Source organism: Colossoma macropomum, unplaced genomic scaffold, assembly GCF_904425465.1.
Source record: "Colossoma macropomum unplaced genomic scaffold, Colossoma_macropomum, whole genome shotgun sequence".
Taxonomy (NCBI): domain Eukaryota; kingdom Metazoa; phylum Chordata; class Actinopteri; order Characiformes; family Serrasalmidae; genus Colossoma; species Colossoma macropomum.
The window spans coordinates 18,749,501-18,765,490 of record NW_023494803.1 but is presented as its reverse complement, the minus strand read 5'-3'; the positions used below and the strand labels follow the sequence as shown (position 1 = coordinate 18,765,490).

Genomic DNA, 15,990 nt, shown 5'->3' with positions numbered 1-15,990 from the left:
GTTATTAACAAACATCATATAAATAAACATTACTCAGCGCTGCCCTCTAAAGGTGTTATTAACAAACATCAAATAAATAAACATTACTCAGCGCTGCCCTCTAAAGGTGTTATTAACAAACATCAAATAAACGTGATGTGTAAATGTAACTGTGAAAGCTAACAACTGTGGAGAAAAAATGCGATAACCTCTAATAATTGCGATCAGGCCATTATGTGAAAATTGTGACAGGCCTAGTGGTCACCAGGGGCCTCTAGGGCCTCGTTTATAAGACATATTTCAGTCCAAATTTGTTCTTAACCTAAGTTCTTAGCATTTGTGCACAACTGATTGAGAAAAACAGTGCCCTACAATTATCAAGCATTTAAAAGTAAGAACACTGATCTGAGATCAGGTTTCATCAGTTCATGTCATTCTCTTCAGTGTTGTATCGAAGCTGTAAGCTGACCCTAGATCAGCTTTCTCACTGCGAGATGTTTCATAAATGTGGGCCAGTGTCTGTAACGCACTGATACTGCCCTTCATAGATCAGATTAGAAACTTGCCTTCATTTGTGCACACTTTTATATCGAATTTAAAGTTTATAAGTCACTGCTTAAGATTTATACTGCTTGAATCTTCTACTACTTGAATGCATACAGATCTTTTATAAATCAGGTCGCTAGCCTGTAGCCTATGCTTCACAGTGCTTTTGTGGTCTTGGGGTGTGCAGTAGGGTCTTTTCTTTCCATGTGTACATGGGAATCTTTAAACTGGGTTGTGTAGCAGTACCGTACCCAATGTTTTTTAACACCCCCACGTCTGGAAGTGCTCAACTAAATAGCATCTGAGATACTGAAAAGACTCCCTTGTGAGAGAGGCACTGAATGTGGATGAGAACATGAGCCTATTTTTAGGGCTTAAAATGCCTTGCCTTATTTGGGAGAGTTTGCAAACATACCATAAACTGAAGGGAGCAGGAAATGTGAAGGTTTCAGGAGTGAAATGTTTAGTGAGTAATGTGCACACGCACAGAACGTCTTAACGTTTGACGATTGTGCAGGTTTTATTTACAAACCTTTTTAGGAACATTGCTTTGAGCCAGGTACACCTGTAAAAATAAATCTTCCAGAAGGGTTCTCTGGAGCGATGCCATAGATGAACCGCCTTTGGTTCCTTAAATAACCTTTCTGTGGATAGGTTTTAAAAGGAATAATCCAATGTTTTTTTTAAACCTAATCTCTATTTGCCACGTCTGTAAACATACTACTGGCAATAACTTTCAGTTCTTTTCTTTGTAGGAAGGGCTTAAGCTAATGCTTGGTAAAATGTAACATGGAGATTTCATGTAGTTAAACAGGCTCAAATAGAACTATGCTTTTAATCTTCTCAATCAACATAGCAATATCATCTGTGGAATTTGACAGCAATCATACAGATATTTCTGAAGATGCACCCTGAAGACTGTTTTGGTACCATAAAAGTAATTTAATGCTTTGTTTTTGTAGGTTTTCAGTCAGAGTTCACACCTATATTATTTTAATTATCCTCTTGGTGGCTGTGATTTAGCACTGTTTGGAAGCATGTAAATAACTCGGTGAGAACTAGCCAGGCTAAAGTACAGCCACCACACGGCAAGGTTAGTTGTAACATTGTGACTAAGGCCTTGTTCAGATAGGCAGGGCAGTTATTTCGTGTTTTTTCCGTCATTCGGGATGCGGCGGGTCATGTTGTCAGAATGTGCGACAAGAAAGTCAGTAGTGCATATTTACATATTACAGCTTAACCTATAATATGTAGAGAGGAGCTTTTAAAAGACATTTGGAATTTATTTATGTTGCATGTTGTATTTTTCAGCTTCACTAAAAGATTTGAATATTACTGCTAATGCCTGCAGCTTGTTAGCAGTCTGGTAACCAGATCAGCCTACATTCATGTTGTCTTCTGTTTGTGCTGTGGTTAATATGAAGTAAAAATGCTGTTGTGAAATATAGCATGAACATTCTATTAGGTAGTTGTCGTTGTTAGGTTTGCTAAGTTTTGCTTCTACCTGGTCAGTGTATGCACACGTGTGGCGTTACTATGGCAACCAAGGTGGATCAGTGGGCAAATGCAGCTACAGTCTGACTGTACAAATTAGAAATTTGATCTGACCAGTCAAACTGAGTCACATATCCTGAAGTCCCATTTGAATCAGATTCAAACCGACCTACAAATGTGACTTGAATGCAGTTGAGAAAAAGTCTGCTTTCATGTGGCTTTTTGCTGTTCAGACAGCAGAAAATCTCTTTCCTACCCAAATTGAATATTCCAAACATGTTGGATTTGATCTGCCTGTCTGAGCAAGGCCTAAGCCTCCCAAGGGAAACAATGGGACCCAGTCCATATATCCCCCCAGACAATCAAGTTTTTATGCACAGATTCATCAGAAATGTATAATAGATAATAAAATACATTTGAATTGTATCATGCTGATATTAGCTGCACTACATTGTGGTCAAAATTAAAATTGCTGGTGTTTAAACCACTCTGTTCTCATCATTTATTTTGCTGAATATCTTTGTGTGTATTTAAATACCCCATTCCAAATTTGATGCCTGCAACACATTCCAAACATTTTGGGACAGGAGCATTTTTACCACTGTGTTACATCACCTTTCCTGCTAACAACACTTAATGAATGCTTGGGGACTAACTACATCGACTGATTCAGCTTTGAAAGCAGACTTTTTTGTCATTCTTCAGTTAGCCTTTAGCGGTGCAACTGTATGGGGCCTTTATTGTCATTTTTTTGCGCTTTGGTGATTCATCTATGACATTGTCCAGAGAAACCTTTTGGCACCTTTTAGCTTTTAGCAGTTTCATAGAAATAACAAAAACTTTCCTGAAGGCTTTGGCTCTAACATCTGAGCTTTGCTTGCACCTGTGTATTTGGCAGTGTGGCACCCAGTCGTACGTACTATTGATTGAGTAGCTCCACCTGTACCTATTGGGTTTGTTTCCATGTCAATAAATTCTCTTTGCAGGTTTTCTGAGAAAGTGCAAGGGGTGGCAGAGAGAGGAGCACAGAACAGAGGTGAGAAAATCTATATTAACCAAACCTCTCTGTCTTACCCAGATAATCAGCAGTAGAAGTGAAACAGGTATAATTGCTAATAACAAGACATAAGAAACCAAAGAGGGAAGTCGAATTTGTTTGTCATGTTCCATTTGCAAAATCTTTCACTTATTGATGTTTTCTGTGGGGTAAAGAAGGTCTTAATTCGTAGGTGTTTATATTTTGGAGGAAGCTGATCACCTGAAACGCTTAATGGGGCTGTGGGGTTCATACATTATGTAAGAATTAATTTATTATTATTGAATTGTTAATAATTTGCTTGATTCACTCAATTTACAGGTGGCAGAAATGGCAGAAGAGGACATTTAAGATCTTCACCAGCAGAATCTCGAGGTAGGCAAATTTTATTAAGTCTGTAACTAATAAAGCTGTTTACTTTTAACCCATGAATTCAGTTTTTGGCTGCTCTCTGCTTCCCTATTTTTTAATACAATATTAAAAGAATATTTTCCTCCAGTTGTTCCTCAGATTTCACAGTCAGCAATACTTGGGGGTTCCTAATGAAAGCTTTTAATGCTCACCTTTCAACTAAAAAGTATTCATGTCTTTTAATGAACTGCGGTGTTAAATCACAGGTAAAAACAAAATGGAAGAGCATTAATAATACTTTCTTTCTTATCCATTACTTATAACTTAGGCACTTATCCATAAAACATTGACTAGATATATAAAACTGTAAAATCCCTTACTTTTAACATTTCTAAAATATAAAACCACTGAAACAGAATTTTCTATAATGAGGCCAAATGCGTTAAATCCTTCACTGTCATTTATTTTGAAGGTAACCCAGTTCGACAGCGTGATAAAAGAGGGAAGAATGTTCCTGTAGTTGGAAGCAAAGCAAAAGGAAAGGATCGTCTGACGGGCAGAGCCAGGAGGTGAGAGGATATTGCAAAGGATATGGCAAAAGACATTCTAACATACATTAGCCTTGGACTGCTTTCTTATTCTTTAGTGATGCCAATATGGACCATTCTACTATCTTCAGACTTTAGATTTTTATTTACAGGGATTATGTTATGATCTATTTATACCCAAGGTGTCAACAGAGATGGTAATAAGCTAAATAGATACAAAATCATGAATTATAGGGTACTTACTATTGGGAGGTGGTTGTCCCAAACCTTAATCCCTAAATTTCAACTTGTGGAAAAGATACTTACAGGTTTTTTGAAGATCTTTTTTATTTCTATTAAGTGTGTAATAGAACTTGACTTGTTAAGGGGTAATTAAAAAAAATGCTGTCCCATGTTTTCATGTGGAGTCTTATATTAGCCACACCCCTGCATTTTAGAGCAGGAAGCAAGACTGCATCCCTGTCCCTCGTGGCCACATGGTGAGCAGTTAGATATCATTGTTTTGAGTAAATGTGTCTGAGAATCAGTGTGTAATATTAAGAATGGTCACTACAGAAACACATATTTTCTGCAATTGAGCAAACTTTTCTGCGTTTCAATGAAAAATATTATGATTTTATGTGTACATTTGTTCAAAACTGTGTTTGCTAGTCATGTACTAGCTAGCTTTTTTGTGATCTGCTCAAAATGAGCTAAAAGTATTGCTTATTACTACCGGTAAACATAAACATAATTAAGGTACATAATCACTCAAAGCAAAAGGATTTTTGTCTAAAATCCAAGTCAGTTAAAAGTCTCTGTTTTTAACTCTGAACAACTCTGACTTTGAACAAGTCGAAACTTGTAATGGTTTATGTTAAAGAGGAATTCCACAGATTTTTCAGTATTAATGATTCAGTATTTGAGATGTCGACAAGGTCATCCAGTGGTTTGTGAAAAATATTATTGTAGAGAAATTTACCAACTCTGATTTCTTCACAGTGGTGTTAATGTTTTACTATACAAAATGCGAACACGTGGTAGAGGTCTTCTTATTTGTAAGATTAATAATGGTAAAGTAGTGGTAAATTAAAAAAAAAAGGTCTCAGGCATTAGACAGCATATCTGTAACAGTTTTATGTAATAACTTTCTGTGAGGAAGCATTCAGAGGCATTAAACTTGTATGGTTCCACCACTATCACCACCACTGTAAGCAATTCTGACTCCTCAAGTTTGTCTAGAGTGGCACATCTCAAATAAAACCACTCAGAATTAATTTGTTTACATCTTAACTATTTAATCATGAACAAATTGTGGAAAAATATTGAATTTCTCTTTAATTGTGATGTTTTCCCACACTGGCAAGTCTGCCGCTAACTTGACATGTTCTCAGATTTATATAACTAGACCTTCAAATGAGGCAAATACTTTGTGTTGTGTGACCTAAGCTAGCTAACTGGATCTGTTGAGCAAAAGTAGTAGCTTCAGAAAATGTTTTAATCGTTTGTACCTTGAAGGTCAATCCAGAGACACTTCCAGATGTGTGTTTCAAAACATGCCATTCACTACCAAACCCATTTTGAACTAATTCTTTCTATTATCTTATGAGAACCAACTCACTTACAAATATCCATCTATTTAGCCTACAGCAGTTTACCCCTGCCCATTCACACTGAAGTTATAAGCAGATTTTCACCTTGAGTCCAGCACAGCACAGGACAGCCAGTCAGAACAGAGCTTATTTATCTTATATCAGTCTCAAAGGCACAGTGACAAATACAGTTTCATTGTAAGGGATAAAGAGATGTTGGATAATGGTCATATAAAATGAATTATGACCATTTTTGGTACATAAAACCACACACTTTTTTTTCTCATTTTTCTTTTTTCAGATGGGATACTAAGGTGGAAGGGGAGCAATTACAGGTAAGCTTTGGGCTGAGAGAAAAATACATTAAAATGTCCTTTTTGTCAGTGTTCCCAAGGAGTTTAATGAATAACATTTTGATCTAGCTAAGTTTTCATCATATTGGCTATAACTGCTACAGTCATCTCAGCTCTAGCTGGTCACATCACGTAACAGTTGTATTAGTCATTCTGCCGTGTGGTCGATTTGGAATTAAAATCAGTTTTAGGCTTGAAGAATTGTGTTATGTAGACACACCCAGCAATGTGAATCCCATACACATCAGTTTAATAGCGTTAAGTGGTCTAACTGTACACTTATGGTCACTTGCATAAGCTTTGGCCTTAAATTGTCCCTTTTTCTTAAGTGAACTCCATAACCTCCATAAAGCGGAAAGTTTTTGACAGTTGCAAAATTTAAATTAAAATTTACAGCATTTTAAATTTAAATGTATCCCTTATGCTAGTGGCAACTAGTGACTAAGGTGAACCAAAAAGTGTGCTTTATTGCCTTATGCTGAATTTCTCATTGAGGCCCACTTGTGATGGATAGTTCTAAACCTTCTAATCTCTTATGAGCCAAATCTGCAGGCATGCCCCGACACTAGCTTAGAAGAGTTTCTGGAGGAGCTGGATGCACTTTGTGAACCTGAGGCTGACAGCAACACTCCAGACACGGAGACCCAGGATAGACTCAGGATGGACGCCTCTGTCGATACAAAAGCAGAGAGTCAACATAATCCTACAGAGTCAAACACAGAGACATCCGGCTCCAAAAGCACTGAGAAGAAGGTCCGTTTTTCAGAAGACCTCATTCAGGGAGCTTCCGAGAAGAACACTGGCACAACTGAGACCAAGGCTAGTTCTTTAAAGAACACATCACAGGCCACAAGAGCAGCTGGAGAAGAGGATGCACACCAAGCCTTGGAGCACAACCAGGATGGCATCAGTAATAACCAAGAAAAAGAGGTCACAGGCATACTTCCCACAGATGTCCAAACCAAATCGCCAGGTCAGGAAGATGTGCAGGAGAATGTTAAAGAACTTCCAGAGCCACCGGAAGGCTTCCTTAAGGAAGGATCTGAGAGTGAAGCTAAAGAAGCATCCTGTAACAGCCTCAGTTCCCAAAACAGTAGTAATGCCTCTGAGTCCACTGAACAGGAACTACTTCACCCTGTGGAACATATGAAGAGTAGCACCTCCAGAAGCACTGGTAGGACAGAATTCATGTTCAGCTGTAGTCTTTGAAGGGTCTGATAGAAAAGTGGCCTTTGGAGATGTATAGTTGTTTCTTTGTCATTGACAAAGTCAATTACTCTTGTTAGATTTATTTAAGGCTCCTTTGAAAAAATAGTTCTATTGAGAAGTATCGTAAAACAATGGGTCAGACAGAACATAATGTACTTGTAACCATTTCATGTAATAACATTGTGATGCAGCTTTCAGTGACATTAAGTGCTTTGGATGTAATCAATTTGCGATTAATTCTGATTCAGTGAGTTTCTCTAGAATGGAACATTTCACATCAAACCACTCTGAATGCCTTTGTTTACATCTCAACCATTTAGCTATGCAAAAATTTTGAATATTCCCCTTCAACTTACATAAAGTGGTAAAGAGATATAAGGAGATATATCTTTTACTCCATGTATCTTCTCCAAATATGAGAAACCAGTCCGGTTTGTTCAAAATGTCTACATCCATGACCACATTGTTGAGTAAAAATAGACTTTAGCAAACTGTTTAGTATCATCTTGTAGGCAGAGGAGGGTAGCTAAAGCCCATAGCTCAAGTAACTCACTCAACTTCAATGAAAAAATTACTCAAGTACAAGTAAAACTTAAAAAATCTCATCTCAGTTTTAAAGGCACAGTATCAAGCCTGTTTCATTTAGAGGAATAAAGAGCAGTTTGATAACGATCATGTGAAAAGAAAAATGCAAGATATGGGTTCTTTTACTGTGAATGAGTAAAGTGGAACTAAGATTTCTTTCCTTACAAACATAGTGCCATCATTTGAGTAAGAATTCTCATTAGAAAAAAAGCTCTCCAAATCCATCACATTTTGGTTCATGAACACAATTCATATAGCTGAGTAAATGTGACTAGCTACTACCCACCTCTACGTTGAAGACTAATAAAGCTGATTATATGGCCACTGTCAGCAGTGAGATACACTATACTATATAAAAGTATGTGGACACCTCTCCTAATTACTGAGTTCAGTTGTTTCAGCCACACCCATTGCGAACAGGCGAATAAAATCAAGCTCGCTTCAAGCACAAAATCAAGTAGCTTCTTGAAATGAGTTTCCATGGCTGAGCAGCAAAACACATGCCTAAGGTCCCTATGCGCAATGCCAGGAGTCAGAAGGAGTGGTGTTAACCATATTGTCACTGGACTCTGAAGCAGTGGAAAAGTATTCTCTGGAGTGATTAATCACTCTCTCTTTTGACTGAATTCCCACAGAGACTCTCCAAAATCTTGTGTAAAGCCTTCCCAGAAGAGTTGAGGCTATTATAAATGCAAAAGGGGGACCAACTCCATGTTATTGCCTAAGGTTTTGGGATGGGATTTCAAACAAACTCATATAGGTGTGATGGTCAGGTGTCCACATACTTTTGGACACATAGTGTACATAACTGATTAGGGTTCCTGGAACTATAATCTGTAATAAGGTCATCTGCAATCTCTCTCTTACAGAAGAACTGATAGACTCCAGCCTCTCCGTCTTGAGTTTGGAATCTGGAGACCCTCTTCCTGACCACAGCACTAGCACTGATAAGGTAAGAGCAGGTTTAAAATGGATCTTTCATAAAATAATAACCGATAGATAAAATTGTAGATGCTCTACAGTATTGATGTGTACATCTCAGACAGTAGTATCACCTTGAGGTTGCGTCACTGATTTGAATTGACCCTTCTCATTGTAGGGAAGGCGTTGCAGGTATAAGAGCTAGTTGGTCATTTTCTTTCAGTGAGCCATGAAGAGGCTGGATTACTGAAGCCCTGGCTGCATGCTGATGAGAATTAGTTATTTGACTTGCAAATTTGAAGTGGCTCAGCCTTGTGTGGCTGAGCAGCTCACTGAAGCTCCATTAGAGGGTTCAAGTGATTCAGCAAGAGGTTTAGAAGTGGCACTATGCATGTTCAGAGGCCCACTTCTTTATGCACCAAAAAAGACTGTTCCACCAGGATCATGTTTTATGCACCATGACCTAAAACCACCTGGAGATACCTAATGATGGTTTCAAGAAAATTCACGTTTTAATTTTGCTGCCTTTGAGTTGTGTAGACAGTGCAGGCATCTGTTGTGTGAATCTGGCAGTAATTTTGTATAATAAATATAAATACGTAATGATAGTGACATATATGCATGTAAGTTCCATTGATCTTCACCAGAAATCTGGAGAGGCCTAAGGGCTGCATACAGCTGAGTACAACTGAGGAACGTGACTGCATCTTTTGGAGATGCTATAGGACCTTTCATACCCAGAGTGTTTACATACAGTTCTGTGCAGTTCTGAAGTCAGAGACTTCCCTTCATCTATTTAATTTCCAGTCAAAACAGCCATTAAGTACAAGTTGTTCAATTTTCAGATGTTTCTGAGAGATTAGATATCAGATAATCCACTTGTACAAGAAAGGAGCAAGTCAAAGGGAAAAAAGGAGTTTCTGAAACTGGAATTTAAAAATGATTAAAAGATTTAGAGAAAATAACAACCATGCAAGACGTGGAAGACCACCAAACTGACACCATCACTGAAATAGTATGTAAAGCTCTCATCTTTGCTGTGAGAAGACAACTCAATGCTATGGGTCTGAAAGGATGTGTAGCTGTGAAGAAGAGACTGTGTGAAATTTTTTGTCTAAAATATTTTTGATGCTTTGATGATAAGCAGCACAAAAAGAAATTCACAAATGACACAGTTTGCCCCCTGATGCCATTTAAAAGAGAAAAATAAACTAAACTAAGAGCTATGAGAAGTAAACTGAAAACAGAATTCAATGAAATTGGCACATCTGCAGCAGTGTAAAGACTTTGTATTTGTATCTGGGGTCACCAACACTGTGTTAAGTTTAAATTGCTTTAGGGTGGCCAGCTAAGGTTTATAACAAAACTATGGATTAGTGTAAAAGCCAGCATGTGTAATTAAAAAAAATCTAATTCCCAAACTGTCAGCAGTAATGTAATTAATCTTATCTTAATCTATGTATAAACAGAGTAAAATAAGGATTAGGAGTGCAATTAAAGAATATCATTTTAAAGGGAACATAGTTTTTTGGTAGTATTGTCTAATATCAGAAATGCACATATAATGTAATGAGGCTATTACACAGACTGTTAATATTGATTGTGGCTGGAGAAGAGGGTCTGGTTGGAAAATAGAGAGAGAATGGGAGGGGAAATAGTGATCCTGAGGGAGAAGTGGGAGCGAGAGCACATGACTCTAAAAGCAAGGAGAGTTAGAAGATAAACAATAAGATTAAGTAAAATGGTCCAGAAGAGCCTTGAGCAAACTGTGAATGTTTTTATATCTCTTGACTGTTTGTGACTGTACACAGATTTTCATTTGTCATTGAGAGTCAGAAAAAAGTAATGTAATGTTAGTAGCTTTGAGGACTCATGGGGAAAAAAGGTTCTTCTGTTGTTACAAGCTTGACATCATAACAGTAGAAGAACCCTTTTTAGTGCTATATAGAACCATTTTCAAAAAGATTCTACATACAACCAAATCCAACACATTCTCCATCAGTCTGGTGGACCATTCAACCATGCAAAGAACCATTTAAGCATGAAATGGTTCTATATAGAGCTCCCTCTACTAAAGAACCCTTGAAGAACCATCTGTTTAAAGTGTGTACTGTAGGTTATGTTGCTTGTGTGAAGCTTTGAAATGTGAACTAACATTCAGTTCTCTCTCCTTCTCCCCCATCCAGGCTAGAGAGAACGGCAAAATAGTTTAAATGGAGCCTTCCTTCACATTCGCACCTGGATCGAGACTTAAGACTGCAGTTTGCCTGTTTTCTTTTTTTCCATCTGTAAGAATGGCTCTGTGTGGTACTAACGCAAAATTAGCACAATGATTGCTTTTACCTACTGTATTTAACTCCTTTTGCTAATTCATAGGTCATCGGGGTAACTTGAAACTGTGTGTTTTGACTGAGAAGGATAGATGAGAACAGGTGATAAAAAGAAATAGAAAGATATCTGAAAGTAATGGTAGCGTTTGGCTAGCTTGAAATGATTCTTTAATACTTTCTGAGGTAGATCTACTTTTGATTTACTCTCCTCTATGTGACTACAGTCTAAATGCCTAACTTCTACATCAGCCTGTGTTTTGTGGTTTGATGGATTTGAAAGGAAATTAGGCTAAAAGCACTAAACAGCATATTGAATGTCTAACTTAAGTGTCATTTAATGGAGTTTCTTGAAAACTATGTATATGCAACTGAAGGAGGAAATTCTACAATGCACTAAATAATCAGCTTACAAATTGGCAGTCAGTTGAACACGTCCACTCTACACACGGTTGCGCCGATACACATACATTAGAAATATCAGTCATTTGATACCGTATGGAAGCCTCCTTGTTTTCCATTAGAGACTCTATTTATTTTTGTAAGCACATGTTTTCAGGCTTGAGGGAGTGGAGTTTTGGAGCGACGATAGTTGAAGCAATGTTTACTGCTTTATGGTACGTTTATAAGCACTTTATTTTGTATGAATGTCAACAATCAGAAATGTTCCAGTTGTTGAATTTTCATTTGATAAATACTGTATGTTGACATACAAAACCCCTTTAAGACTGAACACTTTTGACAGCTAACATTTTTGTCCAGAATTGTGTTGCATCAGCAGAATCTTGTTCAATTGTGAAAGATGATGAAGTGCTTTTTGTAATTGCACATCTTCTGAAATAGGCCTGGAACGATACACTTGATTCACTTAATCTGACATATATTTTGATATAGAAATACATGAAGGTGAGTAATATGGCAATAATGTAATATCATGGTACTTCAAGAGGTTTTCGCAATATAACAGCATGTTATGGTTCACAAATATGAGTTCTCTATAGAACCATTTCATGACTATGAAAAAGGAAAACTTGTGCTTAACGGCTGGTTTAACTAAAAATTACATAAATGTCAATGTCAGTTTAATAAATGTAATATTTTCACAATACAATATGATGAGCTGTAAAAGAAACAAATTAGTGCCACGTTTAAAAAATACTATTAAAAACTATGAATACAAATAATTTGTTTCACATACTGTGCTGCACTAAATCCAATTAAACAGGACTAACATAAAAACATGAAGTTGGTCAGGATTTGTAAGCACTGACAGTATCATAAGCTTAGAAAAGCTGTGACATAATTTGTCACAATAGCGATAAATATTGTCATATTGCCATATTTCACCTACACTTTTAAAAAAGATGGTTCTTGAAGGGTTCTTTAGTAAAGGGAATGGTTCTATTTACAGCCATGACTTATGTATATAACCATTTAATGCTTAAATGGTTCTTTGCATGGTGAAATAGTTCCTCAGATTGATGGAGAATGTCTTGTGTATGGTTCTGTATAGCACCAAAAAAGTTGACGGTCAAGTAACAACAGAAGAACCCTTTTTGTGCTATATAGAACCATATACAACACATTCTACATCACTCTGAAGAAGCATTTTACCATGCGAAGAAAGCATGGAATGGTTATATAGAGAACTCATGGCTGTAAATGGAACAATTCCCTTTACTAAAGAACCCTTCAAGAACCATCTTTGAGTGTAGATGTACCTGAATAGTAAAATTAGGCTATCCTGAATGAAGAACAGTACATCTAGAGTACATTACTTTCAGTTTCTTGTTTCACAGTAAAAGCTCTGATATGGGTTCTCCGCCACTAGATTTCACTACAACAATATATTGTTACAGGCCTATTCTGACCATTTCAGTGTTAGTAGAACAGTATTAGTAGAGATTTTAACTTACATATTGAATTAAAATAAATTATCAGTATTTGAGCATGTAGTAAGTGGGTAATTTAATATTTAGTTTATTTGGTTTTTTGTTGTAAATCTTGTTATAATTAATATTTACATTGCCACTGTTGCTTTGTGTCCATCAAGGTTTGAAATAAACTTTGTGTACTGCGTATTAAAGAGACTTAGGCTGACATTTCTGAGCTTGTTCTCATTCATTAGTATTTATTACAGCTTTGTTTTGTATGCTTCTTTATGCATTGTTATTTTAACTCTTTAAACTGGACAAAACATGCTGTGAAAGGCTACACCATTCAAAATACACCTTCACAAACAATTCTGTTATTTATCTCTTGCATTTTTTCCAAAACATCAATAGAACAATGAAAAGGTGTTTAAGAAGAATTTCATATTTTTAACTAAATCAGAGCCGGATGTGGTTAAAAATGGTGTGGCCAACAAATGTATACAGGCAGGTTGGGGAAATAAAGGAATGCAAGTATTCAGAATACAGAAATGAAGTACATGAATTCAGCCCAACATATATTTTGTAAAGGCAGTATTTAGTGTACAGTTTTTTTTACATTTACAGTACTTTTACAAAAGTACAGTACTTGTTGAATTTTTGGAGAATACGTTCAGCCTACAGTTATTAATCTCAGTACTACTAAACTCCTTTGAGGAATGATGGAACTGAACAGTCCCCTCAGCAATAGACATGTTCATGAGTGATAAGCTTAGCATCAGTGTTACGCTGAACTCGTGTATGTTACACACGTCATTAAATAAAAATCACATAGTGACCCACTTTATGGTCATATTTGCAAGATTTTGTTGATAAGGCCAATCGTTTGCTTAGTTCATGAGACAGTTGGGGGATTATGGGAGCAGCAGTGGACTGAAGCAAACAGTGAGAGCCGAAATAATATTGAGAATTTTTAAACTTCACTTAAATAATTATATTTTTTCTTTAAACATTAGCAGAACAATTACATGAAGAAAACTGCCAACCAGTAACAGCAATGTGTGTAAAAAGTAGGAAAAAAAAAGGTTTTCCCCCCGTGCCTTATCAATATGTATTCTACATGTATTCTGAATATGTCATCTTTTCATGTATTGTACGCTGCTGAATACTTTTAGGACAGTGTATTTGGTCTTCAGCCATCACTACTTTTTCAAAGTATTCTGTCTAACCCTGTATATGCTGTGCAAACATCAGAGACTATGTTTAGCTGATAATCCACTTGATTAAAGGAACATCAAGTGGAAAAAAGCTGGAGTTTCCAAAACTGGGACTCCTAGCAACCATGAAACTCCTGGTAGACCACCAAATGTTCTCTATCAGATAAACAGTACTTTCATCTTTGAGAGAGAGGAGTAAATCAAGCTCCACTTTTGCTTTAGATTTGAAAGAAATCCACAGGTCCATCCTTCCACTGTGAATATGTTACAACGTAATATGTGTTCTGATTTTTTGTTGATGCTGAAAAATGAATGACATCTTGTTTTGACTGGAAATGAAATCAATGGAGGATGGTTTCCAACTTTTGCACAGTACTTTAGGCTACAGTAGGTGAGTATTAGTGTATATTTGTGTGTTTGATAGTGTGGTCACATTTTTTTTTATTGTCGTTTGACCTGATATGCTGTGAAGCTTACACGCATTGCCTCATCATGTGGACTACAGTGGCTATAAAAAGCCTGCCATCACAGTGAATCAATAACTGCAGCTCCTGCAGTCTTAACAGCAGCAATAATGTACGCAATGCAGGCATTGTGAACTAGCAGAGAGGTCCAGAGTGCTTAGCAGAGCTTAGCTGCCTTATAGCTCGGTTGTGAGAACAGCTTGTGGAGTGAGAAGAGAAGGTGAAAATGACACCCATATATTTCTTGTTTTGTTACGTTTTAAAGGAGATTTTTTTCATTTCTCATCATTCATTTTTTTTAAATTCAGTCATTAAAGTGTAAAGCTTGGTGTGAAATGCTCTGTTCTAGAGAAACTTACAGAGTTTAATGCCAGTAAAAGCTCCCTCACAAAGAAACAATGTAGCATATTGTTACAAATATGTTACCTGTCTGACATTTTCCCTGACATTTTTGTGCAAAATAGTACCTAAAAAAATATTTTTTTTAAATTTACAGCTATTTTACCATTAGCAACATTACATATAGCAACTCAGAAGATGTGTAGATTCACTGGTCATTTTGGATAGTAAGCAAAATGGTTATGTTTGTGTTGTAAACATTGTCCCCTAATTCCTGTCACCACCGCTGCAAAGAAAACAGAGGCTGTTTCTCTACAATGAACCATTTCACATCAAACCACTCTGAATGACTTTGTTTACATCTCAGTGATTGAATTATGCAGAAATGTTGAAAAATCTGTGAAATTCCCTTCAAGTAATTGCATAATTTCTCTTTTCCTCTCCTCAATTTCTTCTCTCTCCTCACACTGTAGCACAGGAAACAATAGAAGTTTGAGGAAGGAATCAGACCAAATAAATTACCTTCTTTACCGGCATCTTTACTCGAAGATGAATCCTGTGACTCTGCTTAGATATTGTGAAACGGCCACTCATTTGTAAGCGTGAGGTAATAAATGAGAAGAGAAGTGGTTGCTATGAAATGGGAATGCACCAGAGAGAAAGATCACAGTGCGCCGCTTAATGTATTCCTGAAGTAAATAAAACCACAAAGATGTTTTTGAAAAACGGATGCCTGCTGCCTAGCGCTGGCTGCGTTAAGGGAGCCTTCATTAGGGATTAGTCTCTTATTAATCTTGAATCAGCCCTCCCCCAGGCCTGTTGCTCTGGAAATGGCTCCCTGCGCCTCCTGAATGGCGCTTTCCCTTCTGTTACTCTTTTAATTACGTTTTCCAACAGGCCCTCTCTGGGGCAGGCGGGTCTCTTGGGGGACTCCATGCAGCTCTGTGTTCCACAGCAAGGGCCCCAGGTCACATGACTGGGTGCGTGTTGGGTAAGGATGAAGGTGTCACTTTGATCTTCTCTGTCTCAATTTAGCCACTATTAACCATATTCTCACACTATACAGTATGTATTTTTAGTGTCTAGTATGGTTCATATATGGACCATTCTACCAAATTAGTTCAGCCTCAGTCCCACAGTAAAAACAAGAACAATCAGTTCAGACTTTAGACAAACCAG

The 15,990-nt window shown here is 37.0% G+C and overlaps 1 protein-coding gene across 5 annotated transcripts in view; it reads left to right on the top strand.

Moving 5' to 3' along the window:
* LOC118823677 (coiled-coil domain-containing protein 9B) overlaps positions 1–12,336 on the top strand; it is a 35,989-nt gene extending 23,653 nt beyond the window's left edge. For 4 of the 5 annotated variants that reach the window (XM_036593422.1, XM_036593418.1, XM_036593423.1 and 1 more), the window contains 7 exons: positions 3,006–3,055; positions 3,377–3,430; positions 3,879–3,975; positions 5,827–5,860; positions 6,419–7,052; positions 8,542–8,624; positions 10,780–12,336. In XM_036593422.1, the coding sequence (XP_036449315.1) occupies positions 3,006–3,055; positions 3,377–3,430; positions 3,879–3,975; positions 5,827–5,860; positions 6,419–7,052; positions 8,542–8,624; positions 10,780–10,806 (979 nt within the window). In that variant the 3' untranslated portion in view covers positions 10,807–12,336. The remainder of the gene's footprint in view (positions 1–3,005; positions 3,056–3,376; positions 3,431–3,878; positions 3,976–5,826; positions 5,861–6,418; positions 7,053–8,541; positions 8,625–10,779) is intronic. The other variant, XM_036593421.1, reaches the window with a different exon arrangement.
* Positions 12,337–15,990: the final 3,654 nt, after the last annotated feature.